We start from the raw sequence: 16,720 nt of genomic DNA on the forward strand, positions 1-16,720 counted from the left end.
GTCTCTCCCTGGGATCAGCTCTGCTCCATTTGCACCTTGCAGTTCATTGTCCCATCCCAGCTTCAGCCCCTGCAGTCCCACCCTGCTTGTTTTTCTCTCTGCAGCCCACGGGGTTTGTGCTCCTGGCTGAGATTTGGCTCATTTGTCCTTGGTGCCCAGCTGGAGCAGGAATTGTTTTGTCTCCCTGCTCTGTGCACAGAGCTCACCATCCCATAATATGAAGCCCAGACCCACACACCAAAGCAGCACAGAATGTGAAAAATAGAAAAACTAAACCCTGAGGCATCAGACACCAGACTTGGAAAGTTCTGTCACAAGAAGACCCCGAGATGTTGAGGATTTGCTGCACCACTCCTCGTTCCCTCCCCGGTCCCACAGCTCAGGAAGGTGGAAGCAGCCTCAGAGGGACACTGGGAACGTGAGCATCACACCAGAGACAGGGGGAAAGCATTTCCCAGCTTCCCTGGGCACTAGTGTTAAGATTATTACTATTAATGAGGCTTTTCTGCTTTAATTTGTACTCTGAGTGTTGGTGTTATTGCAACTGAACTCATAAGGATTTATCAAAATACAACAAACCCTTTTGATTTTAATTAAAAGAGCTGTGGATTCTTGGCTCTGTGTTCCCCACGTGCTCCTTCCTGTCCTCAGTGAGACAAGAAGAGCAGCATTATCCCACAGGTCTTCAGGCACCATCCCTTATTTTCCACAACCATCCAGTTCTTCTCCCCTATTTCCCTTTTTTCCCTACAAGCATCCACTTTCCCCCCCCTATTTCCCATTTTTCCCCACAACCACCCACTTTTTCTCTCCTATTTACCATTTTCCCCACAACCACCCAGTTTTTCCCCCTATTTCTCATTTCTCCCCACAACCACCCCATTTTTTCCCCCCTATTTCCCTTCCTCTGCCACTTCCTCAAGCTGCCCTTCCCCACATTCCTGTTCCCACTCATCTCCTTGTAACTCCCTTCCCAATGCTGATCCTCCCACAAAGCCTTCAAAACATTTTTGTTTTCTTTAGAATTACACAGAATTACAGCCAAGTCTGGGACTGATTTATTGAGTGTTCAACTCTTGCTTGTACAATTCACTCCTGTCTTATTTCCCATCTTGCAAATCTGAGCTGGCAACCTGGGCATGCCCTTGGCTACTTTTGGAAAGAGAAAAAAGTCAAAAAAAAGAAGAAAGTTTGTCATGGCATGAATTATCCAAATTCTCCTTCTTCTGATGCTTTCTTTTTCAAGCCAACATTGTGACTAAATAATTTTTTTTTTTTTAATTATACCCATTTTAAAGGAAATAAGGATTCTGAGTTTCTTCTAAATACCAGCTCCTGATTTCCAGAGAGCAGGACACAACTTTCTTCTATTCCCTGAGGGCATAACTAGCAGAAATATTTAATATTAATTAAATTAGCTCAGTATTTAATATTAATTAAATGAGCTCACAGCTACCACAGGACACAGCACCAACACCTGCATCGCCCTGTGAGCAAAACACGAGGTGGAGCCCTGCCCTAAGGGACTGCTGAGGAATGAAATGCAGATTTTGTGGTGACAAGAGGAGAGATTTGGACAGAGCTAATGGAAAGGCAGGGAAAGGAGCCTGGCACAGAAAGCACTGAAGATGGGAGGGGAGACAAGAATAACACTCCATCAAACATGTACAAACCTCAGTGGGCTGAGAAATTCCATTTCAGGGGAGATTTCCATAGATATGGTGACAGCTGACAGATAACCAAATGAGAGATCCCAGTAAGTGCTGCTGTCACTGCAGGGATGGCATCACTCGGTGACAGCAGCAGGAGTGGGGAGAATGCAGCTCCCACGAGGTGATTCACCTTCCTCTGAACAACTACAGCCACCTCCTCTCTGCTGACAAACTCTACCCCCTGTTCCAGGTGAGCCACAGCATCCTCATTCCTCAGCTTGAAACCCAAACTTGGTCCTCAAACCCCAAACTTGGCTCCTTGTACACCTGGGGACAGAGCTGGGATGAGCAGCCCTGTTTTGTTCCAAAATTCATCTGCAGGCCAGAGTACATTCTAAGTGGAATTCTCAACATAAAACAGCCACAGGGGGGTTAAAAAAAAAAGGGTGAGGGATGATAATCATGAGCTGACAGAGGAAGGAGGCAACACTTAACCTCTAAGAACAGGAGGCTGCAGGAGAGCTCATCCTGGGAGAGTAAAGAAAACTTGGATTTCTAACTGGGATCTCAAGTACTATGAGAGGACATCTACTGGGAGCACAAAACAGCACTTTTAGGTGCTCTCCAAAATCCTCAAGAGGCCCAAGAGAATGGCCAGCACAGGCAGGTGGTGGAAGAGAAGAAAATTCCAGCACAGCTCCCCCAAATCCAGGCGTGAATCTCCTCCCCCATCAGCCCTGCTCAGCAGCTCCTCACTCCTTACTGCTGCACAAATTTGCTCTCCCAAATCCTTCCCTTGGCCACCCAGCCTCTCTCATCCTCCTCTCCCTTACACTCTCCTCCCAACCACTTAATTCTTTGCAGCCTGACCGCTGAATTAAAGGAGTTAGTGACAGGATTAAGTGCTTAGTCTATGCAGTAATTACACAGTTATCTTAATTCCCTTTGTCCAGCGCCCTTTATCGCTCCCTCTAACAGGGCCTGAATTTACCATGGACAAAGAGAGGCAGAATGGATCACTCCATGCTCTGCAGCAGCTCCTCTAATGGGATTCTCAAGCCTGGAATGAGCCCTGGGAAGAGCTCAGCTCTAAAACCCAGCGCTGAATCCGTAACAGATCTTCAGCTCCGGGCATTAAATCCCCATCCAGGAACTTCCACACCTCTCAACTGTGAAACTGCCATTACCAGCAGCACTCCAGGAACCAAAGGCAGCTTAGCAGAGCTTTAAAAACCCCAGCACTCACTTAAAGAGAGGGTTCTTGGGTCTCTGGGGTTTCTTCTTGGCGAAGAAGGCGGCGAACTCGCGGCCGGAGCTGGCGTAGCTGAGCTGGGCCGAGGGCTCCGAGGCTGCTCGTGTGTTCTTCATGTCCAGGTACTCTGTCAGCAGCATCTGGGGGAGGGACAGAGTCAGCACTGAGGGCACCACACACACAGTAACACCATCCCACTTGAAAAGGCTGCATTTCTGCCCTTCTTGTCCTTCAGCCCAGCCTTTCATCCCCTCAGGTTCATGCAGGGCACCTGTGTGCCCTCTGTGATTGCTCAGCACACCTGGGCACTCCATGGCTCATCACCTTTAATGCTACTCACCTGCTTCTCACAGCTGGAGCCAATTAGGGGTGAGGCTGGGCCACACAAACTCTGTGCCTGCACCATCCATCCATCCTGTCACAGCTGAGACAGCCACCATACCCAGAGTGTCACCATACCGAATCAGAAAGCTTCAACCCACACACAGCAACATGATGCCACTTCAGAAAGCTGCAAGCATCTGATCCTGTCCTTCAGCCCAGCCTTTTATCCCCTCAGGTTCATGCAGTGCACCTGTGTGCCCTCTGTGGTTGCCCAGCACACCTGGGCACCCCATGGCTCATTGCTGCTCACCTGCTTCTCACAGCTCTACCCACTGGGGATGAGGCTGGGCTGCAGCCCCACTCCCAATTACCACAAACTCTGTGCCTACACCATCCATCCATCCATCCATCCATCCATCCATCCATCCATCCATCCATCCATCCATCCATCCATCCATCCATCCATCCATCCATCCATCCCACATGTCACAGACAGCCACCATACCCAGTGTCACCATGCAATATCAGAAAGCTCCACCCCACACACAGTGACCCCAAACCACCTCAGAAGGCTGCAAACCTCTGTCCTTGCTGTCCTTCAGCCCAGCCTTTTATCCCCTCATGTTCTCCTGTGTGCCCTCTGTGGTTGCCCAGCACACCTGGGCACTCCATGGCTCATTGCTGCTCCCCTGTTTCTCACAGCTGTACCCCATGGGGATGAGGCTGGAGCAGCCCCACTCCCAATCCCCACAGACTCTGTTCCTACAGGAGAGAGCTCAGCAGCTGGGCTGAAACAGCATCAGCATGTCCCTGCAATGCCTGGGATTTTTATCTTCAGTGTGTGGAAAAACAACCAAAACTCACAAAAATTCTAATTAACAGAAATGTGGCTTTACTTGAAAAAAAAAATGATATCCTGAGGGCTGTCTTTAATTGGGTAAAAATTTATTTGATATTCCTAAGAATGATTTGGGTTGGGAAGGATCTTTAAGATACCCAGTGCCACCCCTTGCCATGACCAGAGGACCAGGCTGCTCCAAGTCCTGTCCAGCCTGGCCTTGGACACTTCCAGGGATGGATTTTTTGACCAACTCAATCTGCTCCAAGTCCCAAAAGGAACCTGAAAAAAATTCCCAAAAGTGATTCCATCCATGGCAGCCATGGGAAGAGGGTGGGTGGGCTTTATAATCAATATAATTAATGCTTTAAAAACAAAGGGTTGCAATAGTGAGCACTGCAGTTAAAATACTTCAGCTTATAAATGTATTTGTGTGCTTAAATACTTCCAACAGATTTATATGGAGAAATAGAAAACATCCATGTGTGTGCTGGGGGTCCCATGTGATGGAAAATACCCTGGAAAGCTGCACAAATTGTCCTTTGATAGCTCCCAATCCAAACATGCCCCTTCCATCATTAAAAATATGAATTCCCACAGCTGCCAATGGAGTTTAGGATTGATTTTCCAACCCCAAATCACTCAGTGAGGGGCTGGGGGCTCCCTTTGTGACACCTTCCCCCCTGGGAAACCTTTGCAGCCCAATATTTGATATTATTCAAGGTGCAGAAGTAAACCCAGACTCCAGGTGATTCCATTTTAATTTCCTTGTGTTTGAAGATGAAATGAAAGCTCTGGAAAATGAACTTTTGTCAGTGTATTTCAAAAATCTGTTTATTTTCAGGAATTTTTACCTACTCACAGGCTGTTGGGAATGTGTGAATAATTAGCCAGACAAAGCCCATCAAAGAGACTTGGAGGTAATGAAAAGAATTCATCACTCCTGTGCTGCCTAAGTTGAAACAAATTACACAGGAATAAATATCCAGGCACATGGAATCGTGCCCCTAATTAGAAACAATTTGGGATGGCTTGGAAAAACAATAATAATACAAACACACAGAGAAAATCTCATTCCTAAACCATCTCAATTAAAACTTTACCTGAGCACAGGCTTTGAAAATTTGTGTTTATTGGTAAAAATAATCACTGTGCTAATTTTTGACACTAATTTAGCAAACCCGTTTGTATTCACCTATTTGCATTTCATCTGCTCCACTTAAATTAACAACCTGAAAATCGCCACAAAAATCTAATTAAACCCTCAAACTTAATCAAGTTGGAGAAAAAAAAAAGGAAAAAAAATTAAGCAATTTGTTCTTCCATTATGGATGAAACCTACTTATGATGGATTCCATGATTCTGGTGTCACTTTGTATCCAGCAGTGGGGAATATTAAGTGTGAAATCCAGGATTACAATAAACCAAGAGAGGTTAGGGTTGGTAGCAGAATGAATTATCCCTGTGGGTAACAGGTGAAACAGAGGATCAGGAGATGAATTGGCTCTAAGATATTCAAAAAATGCCAAAAATTGGGAAAAAAGAGAGAGAAAAAAAGTTAATTTATTGTTAATTTACTTGATGAAACTATTTACTAGACAGGCAGGGGAGGATGGTAGGATGGTGGGATAAAAGTCAGAAGATGCAAAAGCTGATTTTGATAATTATCCTCAAAATTCATCAAATTCCAGAAAGGTTTGGACTGGGAGGGATCTTGAGGCCCCTCCAGTGCCACCTCTGCCATGGCAGGGACACCTCCCACGGTGCCAGGGGGCTCCAGCCCCAGTGCCCAGCCTGGCCTGGGACACTGCAGGGATGCAGGGGCACCTCTGAGAAGATGAAAGCAGGGAAACAGGAATTGGGAGATGACTTTTCAGTTAAAAAATTTCAAGTGTAGCAGAAACTGAGCCAGGCAGATCAAAGCTCTTTCTGCTCCAGTGCCCTGAATTCAACAGTTCCACAAATTCTTTGGGATGAAGTAATTAACTGGAAATGTGGCTGAGCAGTGACAGGACCCAGCCAAGGGGACAGGAGAGATCTCCTGAGAGGATTCAGGGAATCTCAGAGCCTGCAGGGGCTCCAGGAGAGCTGCAGAGGGACTGGGGACAAGGCCTGCAGGGACAGCACCCAGGGAATGGCTCCCACTGCCAGAGGGCAGCCATGGATGGGATCTTGGCAATGAGGAATTCCTGCCTGGGCTGGGATTGCCAGAGCAGCTGGGGCTGCCCCTGCATCCCTGCAGTGTCCCAGGCCAGGCTGGGATGGTGGGATTGGAACGGGATGGGATTGAAGGTCCCTTCCCACCCAAACCATCCTGGGATCAAGGAGGCTCAGAATCCATCCCCAGGGATTTTTATGGAAGGTGGGCATGGAAAAGGGAAGGGAGACCCTTCCTGGAGTGCTGAGATTGCCAGTGAAGCCCCAGATCCCAAAATTCCTTCCTAGAGCAGAGTCAGGGCGGGGATGGATCCAATGCCAGGCTGGGAGAGCTGGGAATGGAGGGAATTCCCTGGAAAGGGAGACTGGGGTGGGATTTTGGGAATGAGGAATTCCTGCCTGGGGCTGCCCCTGCATCCCTGCAGTGTCCCAGGCCAGGCTGGACACTGGGGCTGGAGCAGCCTGGGACAGGGGGAGGTGTCCCTGCCATGGCAGGGCTGGCACTGGGATGAGCTTTAAGGTCCCTTCCCACCCAAGACCATTCCATGATCCAACACAGCACATTTGGCTCCAACCTGCAGCAGAAAATGGAAATCCTCCTCATTTCTCAGCAGTGTGAACTCAGGGGCCAGGCTCAGAATCCTGGCAGCACTTGGCCTCCAAAATCAGCCTCAGGTTTCCCTTTCTCCCTGCCCTGAGAGATCCCTGGTGCTCCCCAGGAACCTCCACGGCTTCCCTGGGGCTGGGCAGCCCCAGCTCCCCTCTTGTGCTGCTCTCACCATCCTCAGGGAGGAGTTCCATCAAGCTCACCTTGCAGGGGTGCAAGCTGTGCTCTGGCCCCGTGCTTATTAAAAACCTCAGCAAGGCAGACCCTGAAAATCCACTCTAAAGGCACAAAAAACCCAGATATTAAAAATATCCACTTAAAAACCACCCAAAACCAGGCCCTTGCTGCCTAAGCCAAAGGAACTTTCCAGAAGCAGCCAAGTAAGGGATTTCCTGATTTGATCCCACAACAGCTGCTTAGGAATTGCTGAGGCATCAACCCAAAACCTCGTTAGACACGAATCACGTGGCTGCAAGCAAGATTTATGAGGGACTGTGAGGTTTGCAGCATCCCACTCATCTGGAACAAGGATTTGGAGTTTGTGCTCTGTGGCTGACTCCTGCCATCCTTGGGCTGTGTTTACATCCCTCAAACAAATAAAGCTGTGCAGAAATGCAGGGCAACAAAGCACCCTGCATCCAACTGCTCTCTGGGAAGGAGAATTAATAACTAGTGGTTTATTAAAAAAGCAGTTTTTATGGATTTGGAGGTGTAATTACATTCTGAAATTCTGAAAGGTGGGGCAGTGTGTGTGGCCTGTCTGTCACACTGAGGTGGTGACATTGGCTCTGCTCTGTCCTTCTGAACTGCAACATTGGCACGAGGACAAATCTGCTCCTGGGACACTCCACACCCTCACGGATTTGTAGAGAATTCTCAACATGTGACAGAAGGCTCACCTGGTGTCCATCTGTATGGAAACTCTGAGATGAGAAATGCTGAGTTAGAAATGCCCTGGGATGGGACAGACCTTGCTGAGAGAGAAATGGAACTGGAAACAAGTTCCAAAGGGTGGCATTACAAATAGGACTGGATCCTTTGGAGAAATAGAACTGAGAAAGATGCACTGCAGTGGGACCCACCAGGGGTAATTTTAGAGGATTGGCTTTAAAGCACTTTCAGCATGGTGTGGGTAAAGCTGACAGACCAAGAAACCCTTAAAATGTATTATAATGTAATTAGGAACTAGTTGGTAACAGTAATAGTAACAGTAATTATGGATTTACTTTGTAGATACAAGGTAGTTACAACTACACAATTTGTTTTTTCTGATTGTGATGGGGTGAATTATAACATCTGTATTGTCTCACCCTTCCCATGAGACTGAAAGTGGAATAAAAGTCCTTAAAACACCTCTCAGTTATCCCATCTCTGAATCAGAAAAGGGACTAATCCAACACACATTTTCCTTCCTTGGCTGGGCCCAGGATAAGCTGGATAGGATTTTATGCCTTATCATGCCCAGGATTGACCTGAACAAAGCATGGGCAGCAAAACACACCTGGCCAGGGTGACAGATAAATTAATTTGGGTTTTTTTTTGTACCTTTTGTGAGGTTTTAGATAGGAGGGCTGAGCTCTGAATAAATTCTAGTCTGTAAATTAAAAGCTTTAATTGGGATTTCACACCCTCACATGCCCTGAGTTCAGATGGAAGCTGCAGTGTGGACTCTGCTCCATCACCAAACCAGTTTCAAACTCCACACCATAAACTCTGATTTTCCTCATCCTTCCTGTACTTGGGGGGTCCAGAAAACCCAAGGAAAACCAACACACCACGAATTTTTCAAGGGTGGATGAGAAGTCCAGGTAATTACTGGCCTCTCCAACTCATATTGATCAGGGGCAATATCACAGAACAGATGATAGAAGAGTCTATTAAAAAAGAATTAAGGGGGAATAATAGAATTCATGTCCAGCACCAGGGATTTCCAGAAGATGAAAAGGACCTGGTTAAAGTATTCTTATGATGGTGACAAATTTAGCTTTAAACAAACAGAAAGAGATAAAGATTTATGTCCAGCAAGGATGTGACAAAAGCCAAAACAAGTCAACAAAGAAATCCAGGCAGGTGCAGGACAATATTCAACTAGAAATGAGAAAATCACTGACACTGCATTTTACAAGCTCCCAGAAATCTTAAATCTTCTTTTTGCCCCCTGTATTCCAAGAGAAATACCAGATTATTCCAGTCTCCTTTTCTTGTGTTGGATGGAAACCTTCTCATTTTCAGTCTCAGTTCTCATTTTCAATCTCAATTCTCATTTTCAGTCTCAATTCTCATTTTCAATCTCAATTCTCATTTTCAATCACATCTTCATTTTTAAGCCAGCAGTAATTAGAAGGTGAATCAATGAAAGCACATGAAAAGGGTTTATCCCAGAGAATCTGGGGCTGCCCCTGGATCCCTGGAATGTCCAAGGCCAGGCTGGATGGGGCTTGGAGCAACCTGGGATCATGTTGAGGTTGGAACTGGATGATCTTTAAGGTCCTTTCCAACCCAAACCATTCCATGATTCTTTAAATTCTAATTCAATTTAAATTCTTTAACAGTTACTTCAATCCCTTTCTGGATGGAATGGACCTGGCTCACATTCCTATGGACAATTACTAGAGAATGGTTATAAAATTTTAATGTTTGGGGAGAAAAATGGCAAGCAATACAGTGAACACAGAAAATCACATCTCCTGTTAGTGCTTTTTATTCTTATTTTCAAAAATATAATCAATGCACTGTGAGGATTTCAATATCAGCAGAGGAAAACTTCTACTTCTACAGGAAGTAGAAATTTTCTGTAGAAAATTTCTGTAGAAAATTTCTCCAGAAAGTAAAGGAAGTCTTGATTGACAGGATTATTGTGTAAAGTTGAGTCTGGAAAATGTGGGGATATTAAAGGTAAGGGGCATTAAATAGTTCACTGGAAATGACTGCAAAAATCAGAGCTTTAATCTCACATCTGGAATACCAAATCAAACCCTGGCGTGACAAACCAAGAAATCAGAGAAAAGAGATGGAAGGTGCACAAGAGCACCCTGGAAATTCAATATTAAAAGTCTCATTAAATGGTGGCTTCAGTCACCACACTGACCCACAGGGTGTCAGGGCATATTCTGGCTCTGGCAGTGCCTTGGTTTCTTTATTTGTGCCATTTCATTTATATTTTTTAATTTTCCTAGTAAAGAACTGTTATTCCTGCTGCCATATCTTTGCCTGAGAGCCCCTTCATTTCAAAATCACAATAATTCAGAGGGAGGGGGTTTGCATTTTCCATTTCAGGGGAGGCTCCTGCCTTCCTCAGCACACACCTGGCTTTCCAAACCAGGACAGAAGCTCTGGAGACAGGAGAGCTGTTCACAAAGTGCCAGAACCAGGCAAGAAAAGCTCAGTGAGGCAGCAGTCTGTAGCTAATTACCAGTAATTTGCTGTATCAAAAGTCTTGATAATTAAAATGCTGCAGGAATTGTGGCATTTCAATAAAGAAAAGAGGAAGAGTTAATTGAATTGGAAGAGCTCTGAGCTTCCTGTGTCAGTTTTATCACATGGAGAACATGGGCTGAGCACACAGCTGGCAAACACACTGAAGGGGATGCAAGAAGGGAAGGCTGAAGGAATAAAACTTGAAATTTTTAAGGGTTGTGAACACCTGTAATGCAGCTCAACCTGCTTTATCTAATCTCCTTGCTGCTCCTCCAATTCATTTAACTGAAGCATGATAATAAAATCCCTTCCAGAATTAATTCTTAAAAGGCCCCTCACAATTCTACTCCTGTACAACAAGAATTCTTTTTTTATTTTTGGGAAAGAGTAAAAAACATCCCTCCCAAATTCTGCAGGTAATACTATCAGTGCTCCCCTCATTATCGATGCTAATTGGGAATTAGTGCACACCTGGGAACTTTCATCTCCCTCCAGGGAGGGAGGAAGGGAAGGAACAAACCTCAAAATTGCTTGAAAAGCACAACTTTCCCCCAAAATGAACCACAGCAGCTCCCACAAAAGGGACCCTGGCTCAGTAACAAGTACCCAGTCTAAGGATTTAACTGGAAGTGGTTTGGGTGGTTTTTAAGTGGATATTTTTAATATCTGGGTTTTTCATGACTTTAGAGTGGATTTTCAGGTTCTGCCTTGCTGAGGTTTTTAATAAGCACGGGGCCAGAGCACAGCTTGCACCCCTGCAAGGTGAGCTTGATGGAACTCCTTCCTCCCTGAGGATGGTGAGAGCAGCACAAGAGGGGAGCTGGGGCTGCCCAGCCCCAGGGAAGCCGTGCAGATTCCTGGGGAGCACCAGGGATCTCTCAGGGCAGGGAGAAAGGGAAACCTGAGGCTGCTTTTGGAGGCCAAGTGCTGCCAGGATTCTCAGGCTGGCCCCTGAGTTCACACTGCTCAGAAATGAGGAGGATTTCCATTTTCTGCTGCAGTTTGGAACCAAATGTGCTGTGTTGGATCATGGAAGGGACCTTAAAGCTCATCCCAGTGCCACCCCTGCCATGGCAGGGACACCTCCCCCTGTCCCAGGCTGCTCCAGCCCCACCCAACCTGGTCTCTATAAATGGGGACAAGATCTGAGCTCTCCTTTTTTCCCTCCATCTTTCCCTGGTTTATTTATATATTTCAATACAGGAGAAACAAACACTGGTGACAAATTTATTTAAGCTACCAATAGTCAATTTGACTAACTGGGTCATAAAACAATTGGACAGCATTTATTTTTCTCCAGGCACCTCAGCTGTTCTGCAAACACAGATTACAGTGGCAGAAAGCATCCAAGTAACAAGGCCACTTCCTCATTTTCCTATCAGCCTCTTGGCACCCAAACAAAACACAAAACAAATAAAGGAAAACAAATCCTTTTGGAATTTTTGACAAGTGAGCCCAGTCAGCTTCAGGGTGGTAGCTTGAAATTGCTATGATTTTGACCAAATAAAAATAACTTTGTGTGTGTGTTTTTACATATTATGTCTGCACACACATTTGCACACAAGGAGGGGAGATGTAGATGGGATATTAGGAAGAAATTCCTGGCTGGAATAGAATTCCCAGAGAAGCTGTGGCTGCTCATGGATCCCTGGCAGTGCCAAGGCCAGGCTGGACACTGGGGCTGGGAGCAGCCTGGGATGGTGGGAGCTGTCCCTGCCCATGGCAGGGGGTTGGAATGATAATTTTGGAAGTCCTTTCCAACCCAAACCATTCCATGATTCTACACTTCTAGTCCATGTCCTCTTTAGCACATGGTCCTTCTGGTATGAGTGATAACCTGGTGAAATAAATCTGCTGCAGCTACGAGCCAAATGCAGCCTAAAATGAACCAAAACAAGGAACCTGATCAGAAAGGTGCAATCACCACCTGCTTTGTAGATGGCACAAAATAAAGAATTTCCCTGAAGGATTCAATCCCCCTCTCAGTTTGACTGGACTTCCTTTTGCTCATGCAGCACACAAAAAGGTCAAGGAGGAGGGGACAGAGTTGAACAAGTAATTGAGTACAGATTTCTGCTCTGCAATTACAATTTAGCCAAGCTCCAGTGGCTCTGAACAATTTGGAGGTGGGGAAGAATACAGCTAGAAATTTATAGTCATAAATGAAATAAAGCTAAACATATTATATCACAAAGAAGGAGCTTCCTCCACTCGTGTTCAGTTCCATCCACCTTGCAGGGAAGAATTCGAATGCACAGCAAACTGTGCTGAACCCACCTGAACTGAGCTTCTGCAGCTCAAACTGCCACAGAAAATCCAGCAAAGAAAGGGGGAAAATTTAAAAAAAAAAAGCAGCATGTTGCTTAAATACCAAGCATGTTCAGAGCTGGGTAATACAGCACACTTTGTGTATTCCATGCCTTCAGCTAATTGCTGAAGACATCCTGCTCCAGTGTGGATGGTAACAGGAGTGTGCCCTCAGTCTTCATTAAATGCCAGCTCTTAATAACAGACTCCACAAGGGCTTTAATTGCATTTAGTGGCAGCTTCTGAACTTTAAAAGTTGTTAATCAGATTTCTATGGAAATGGAATGACGAGGAAAGGTTAAGTACAGGTTGCTGAAATTTCAGCAGTTGCAGACGTATTGCCCTTAACAGGAAAGAGAAACTACCAACCTTGACAGGAACTAAACATCTTAATTAAATACTCACAAGTACAGTACTTATTTCGGTGTGAAGTTCTATTTTCAAATGTCAAACTTAATCAGGCACTTGACAAAAACATGTGATATCCCTCCAGCACAGGGGAACAAAAATACCTGGGTGTCACTGACATATTTTATGACAATCCTTTAGGTAGGATTTTTCTCCTAAGAAGTGAGAAAAGAAATGTAAACAATAACTCTCTGTGGAATGTGCTCTGGAGATGGTTTACCAACAGGTGCATCTTTGATTGGTTGCATGTGAATTGTTTTTAATTAATGGCCAATGACAGCCAGCTGTGTCGGACTCTCTGTCACGAGATTTTATTATCATTCTTTTCAAGCCTTCTGAGGAAATCCTTTCTCTCTATTTCTTTAGTATAGTTTTAATACATCATTTTCTTTTAATATAATATAAATAATAAATCAGCCTTCTGACACATGGAGTCAAGATTCTCATCTCTGCCCTCGTCCTGGGACCCTCAAACACCAGCACACCTGGGGCTGCTTCCCTTAGGAAACCCCTGCACATCTCCCAGCCCTCAGCTCCCCAGCTCTGAGCTGCTCGTCCCAAACACCAGGAATTCAGGTTTTATAGCTCTGGAAGTGCAGGATTCCAGGGGAGAAACAGGATCTCCCATTTTTCAGCATGTCAGCTCTCCCTGCTCGCTCCATTTATCCCTGGAACAAGGCTCACGCTGCCAAACAAACATAAGGGTCCTCATAAATCTGACTCGCAGAGATTTATGCCCCTCCAGGGCACAGCCCATCAATTAGCACCAGTCAAAAGTACACAAACTTCTCCAGCAGGAGGAAATTTAGTGTGTCTGCAGCAGGCTTTGGTGCCAGACACTCCTGAGAGCAGCCACAGTGCCGCTTGCTGCTCCCAGGATCGCGGGCTGGGGTCTCTGTACAAATCACTCAGCCATTTCACACTGACCTTTCCTTGCTCAATTGTCCCCTTAAAAGAGACGTGTGATCCACAAAAAGGCCAGACATTAATTAAATCTCCCCTTATTTCACCTCCCTTCTCTCTTTATTTTTTAAGTTTTTTTGATTTCTAGCCCACCTGCCATCCTTCAAAGGTACAAACATCTGCTGGGCCATCCTGGCCTCTTCTTCAGAAGCTCTGCAGTCATTCCTGCAATAATCCCAACAGCAATTCCAAAACTAAGCCTTGAGCTGCCTCCAGACAGGAATTCCTTTGGAGATCACTGTGGGGTCTCTGTACAAATCCCAGATGGGATGGGGCTGCTGGGAAGGTGCCTTGAGCTGTTTAATTTTCCAGCATCAGCCTCATTCCATGGCTATGGCAATGGGAAGATGCCAGCAGCTCCCAGCCAGGCAGCAGAGCAAGAGCTCAGTGTCACAGCTCACTGTCACAGTGTTCTGGGCAGTCCCACAAAGCCAAAGCACAGGGACAGCAGCTCCATCCAGCCACTGCCAGCACACGTCCCTCTGGTTAAACAATGCTGCTCATTGCAGACACAGCCCCTGCTGTGAGCCTGACCCACAGTGCCCAGAGCTCCCTTATCCAGCCCAGAGCTCCCTCACATCTCACTGGATGAACTTTCCTGCAGCTCAGGGAGTCATTCCAGACAAGCATTAACGCCCAGGCCATTGTTCTATTTGTCCTCCCTTTTCTGCTTCTGCCATCATTGTTCTGCTGCCCAATCTCATGGCTGCTGCTCAGCTCCAGTCACAGCTCTGCTGTCTCTGCCCTGCCTTTGCAGCTTTCCCAAATCCCTCTGAATTGATGGATTCCCACACCCATCTCCAGCCCTGAGCCACCCATGGAGCTCCCCGTGACCAGTTAAGCCCTGGGCTCCCTCCCTCGTTCTGATAATTCATTGGATTTGCACATTTATAATTTCCAGACCTGCTAGAACCAATATAAAAACTGACTCCTGCACTCATACAGGAGTCCAAGCCCTGTTTTAAATCTTAAACTTAAGATTTATTCTCATGAACCTGGAGGATTTCAGTCTCTGATTTCAACTCACTGGCAGGGATGTGTGGATTTTGTTATCAGTGTTCCCTGCAGGGCTGTGGGATCCACCAAGGATGCTTCATGACAAAATATTGTAAAATAAGTATTTTGTTCCAATCCTAATCTGAGGAATGAGCAGCTACACCTGGGATTAGCACAGAGGTTGAGCAAAGGATTTAAGGAGCAAAGACTTGAGCATTGCAATAGCAAATAGTGAGAGAAGAGTGTACATAGAAAGAAAATAAATGGTGGAAGAATAATGAAAGTTAATTAAAGTGAGCAAGAAAACTACAGAGCCTTCAGTTGCTTCACCTTCCTCTAGATCAATTAAAAACATCATTAGAGTGAGTTGAAAAAAGGAGGATGAGCAGGGAAACTTCCACCCCAGGAAACTTCCACCCCAGGAAACTTCTAGCCACCTCTTCCTAACCTGCTGCTGTAACAGGAGACATCACCCAGAAAGGGATTTACAAACCAGTGTGAAGGAGGAAAAGTGGAGTAAAAAAAAAAGGAAATCTGCTATAGTTAAACTCAGGGTTGTTGCCTCATTATCTAGAAAAGGTTTTTAAACAGATGTCACAGGAAGGGCCGTGATGCTGCATTTAAAAAATCCCACATTTTGCAGATTCCTATTTCATCTCTTGCACGTCAGAATTGACTTTCAGATCTCCCCCTTTTCAGATTTAAGACCCTGGCACCCAGCATCCCCCTTCAACCAAGCCCAAATGCTTTCCTGACCCCTTTTAAACCCCCCCTGGATTTTGTAATTGACCAAACCCTCGAAGATCCAACCCCAGCTGAACTCACAACCGTGGCCCGGAGGCAAAGCACCTAAAAGAGAGACACGGCCCCAAAAATTAGAGGCATGAAGAGTTCCTACAAAAGAGCAGCAAAATTCCAGGGCAGAATGGAGGTTTCTGTAGAATGAGCCCAGTGCCACCAAGAGGTTGATGAAAGGCCACGTTCCCCTTTGACACCAACCCAGCAGCCACCATTTCAAGCCCAGCTTTAAGGCCACTGAGGTCTTTGAAATGAGAGCAGAACCACAGAACCTCTTTGTCAAAGCCACAATAGCCATGGCTTTGTAGCCATCCCCTTCCCAAAGGGGTGGGAGGTGCAGCAGTGCTGGTTTTGGAGGTTTAAAAATCACATTTGAACGAGGCAAGTGCTCCTGAGCTCGTTGCAGAAATACCTGTTTCAGTCAGGCTTTGGGGTCTTTGACATTATTCCAAATACTCTGAAGCCAGAGGGGGGAGCTCACAGCATAGACAAAATTCCCATTTTCAGGCTTGGAGGAAAAAAAAAACCAAACCACCAATAAAAATTTCCAGCTGTTTGCAGCTGCTGTGCACGAGGCATTCCAGCTTTTAAAGCCTCCATCAGGATTGCTCCCTTCTGCCTTTTATGCTGCTCTCTAAAGGTGCAGCACCAAAATGCCAGTGTTAAGCAGATTATAATGTTTGTGAACATGTTCCATTCCAGCAGATCCCTGAATGCCTTTCTGCATCAGGGAGCCTTTTCCTCCCCCTTTCATCAGCTTATCAAATGAAGCTCAACAGTACCAGCTCCATCTAATGATACCAGGGGCCTTGTAATGGGATTAGGAAAAACACCATCATTAGTTTCAAGGAGGAATGTGACCTTCAAGACACTTCTGACTCCTTTAAAGGGATGGAGTAGGAACAATGAAATTAATTCCTACATAGGGATGAGGAATGGGCAGGGAGAAGCAAGAGGCTTTCAATTCCCAGGCAGAGATTATCTTTCCTCCTCTATTATTG

At 45.7% G+C, this 16,720-nt stretch overlaps 1 protein-coding gene across 2 annotated transcripts in view; it reads right to left on the reverse strand.

Annotated features, from left to right (window-relative positions):
• The window catches only part of EXOC4 (exocyst complex component 4), a 354,271-nt gene that overhangs the window by 239,025 nt on the left and 98,526 nt on the right, over nucleotides 1-16,720 (reverse strand). For both annotated transcript variants that reach the window (XM_084205380.1, XM_084205381.1), the window contains exon 8: nucleotides 2,899-3,044. In XM_084205380.1, coding sequence (XP_084061506.1) covers nucleotides 2,899-3,044 — 146 coding nt within the window. The remainder of the gene's footprint in view (nucleotides 1-2,898; nucleotides 3,045-16,720) is intronic.

This window comes from Fringilla coelebs, assembly GCF_963513975.1.
Source record: "Fringilla coelebs genome assembly, chromosome: 5".
NCBI classification, from domain to species: domain Eukaryota; kingdom Metazoa; phylum Chordata; class Aves; order Passeriformes; family Fringillidae; genus Fringilla; species Fringilla coelebs.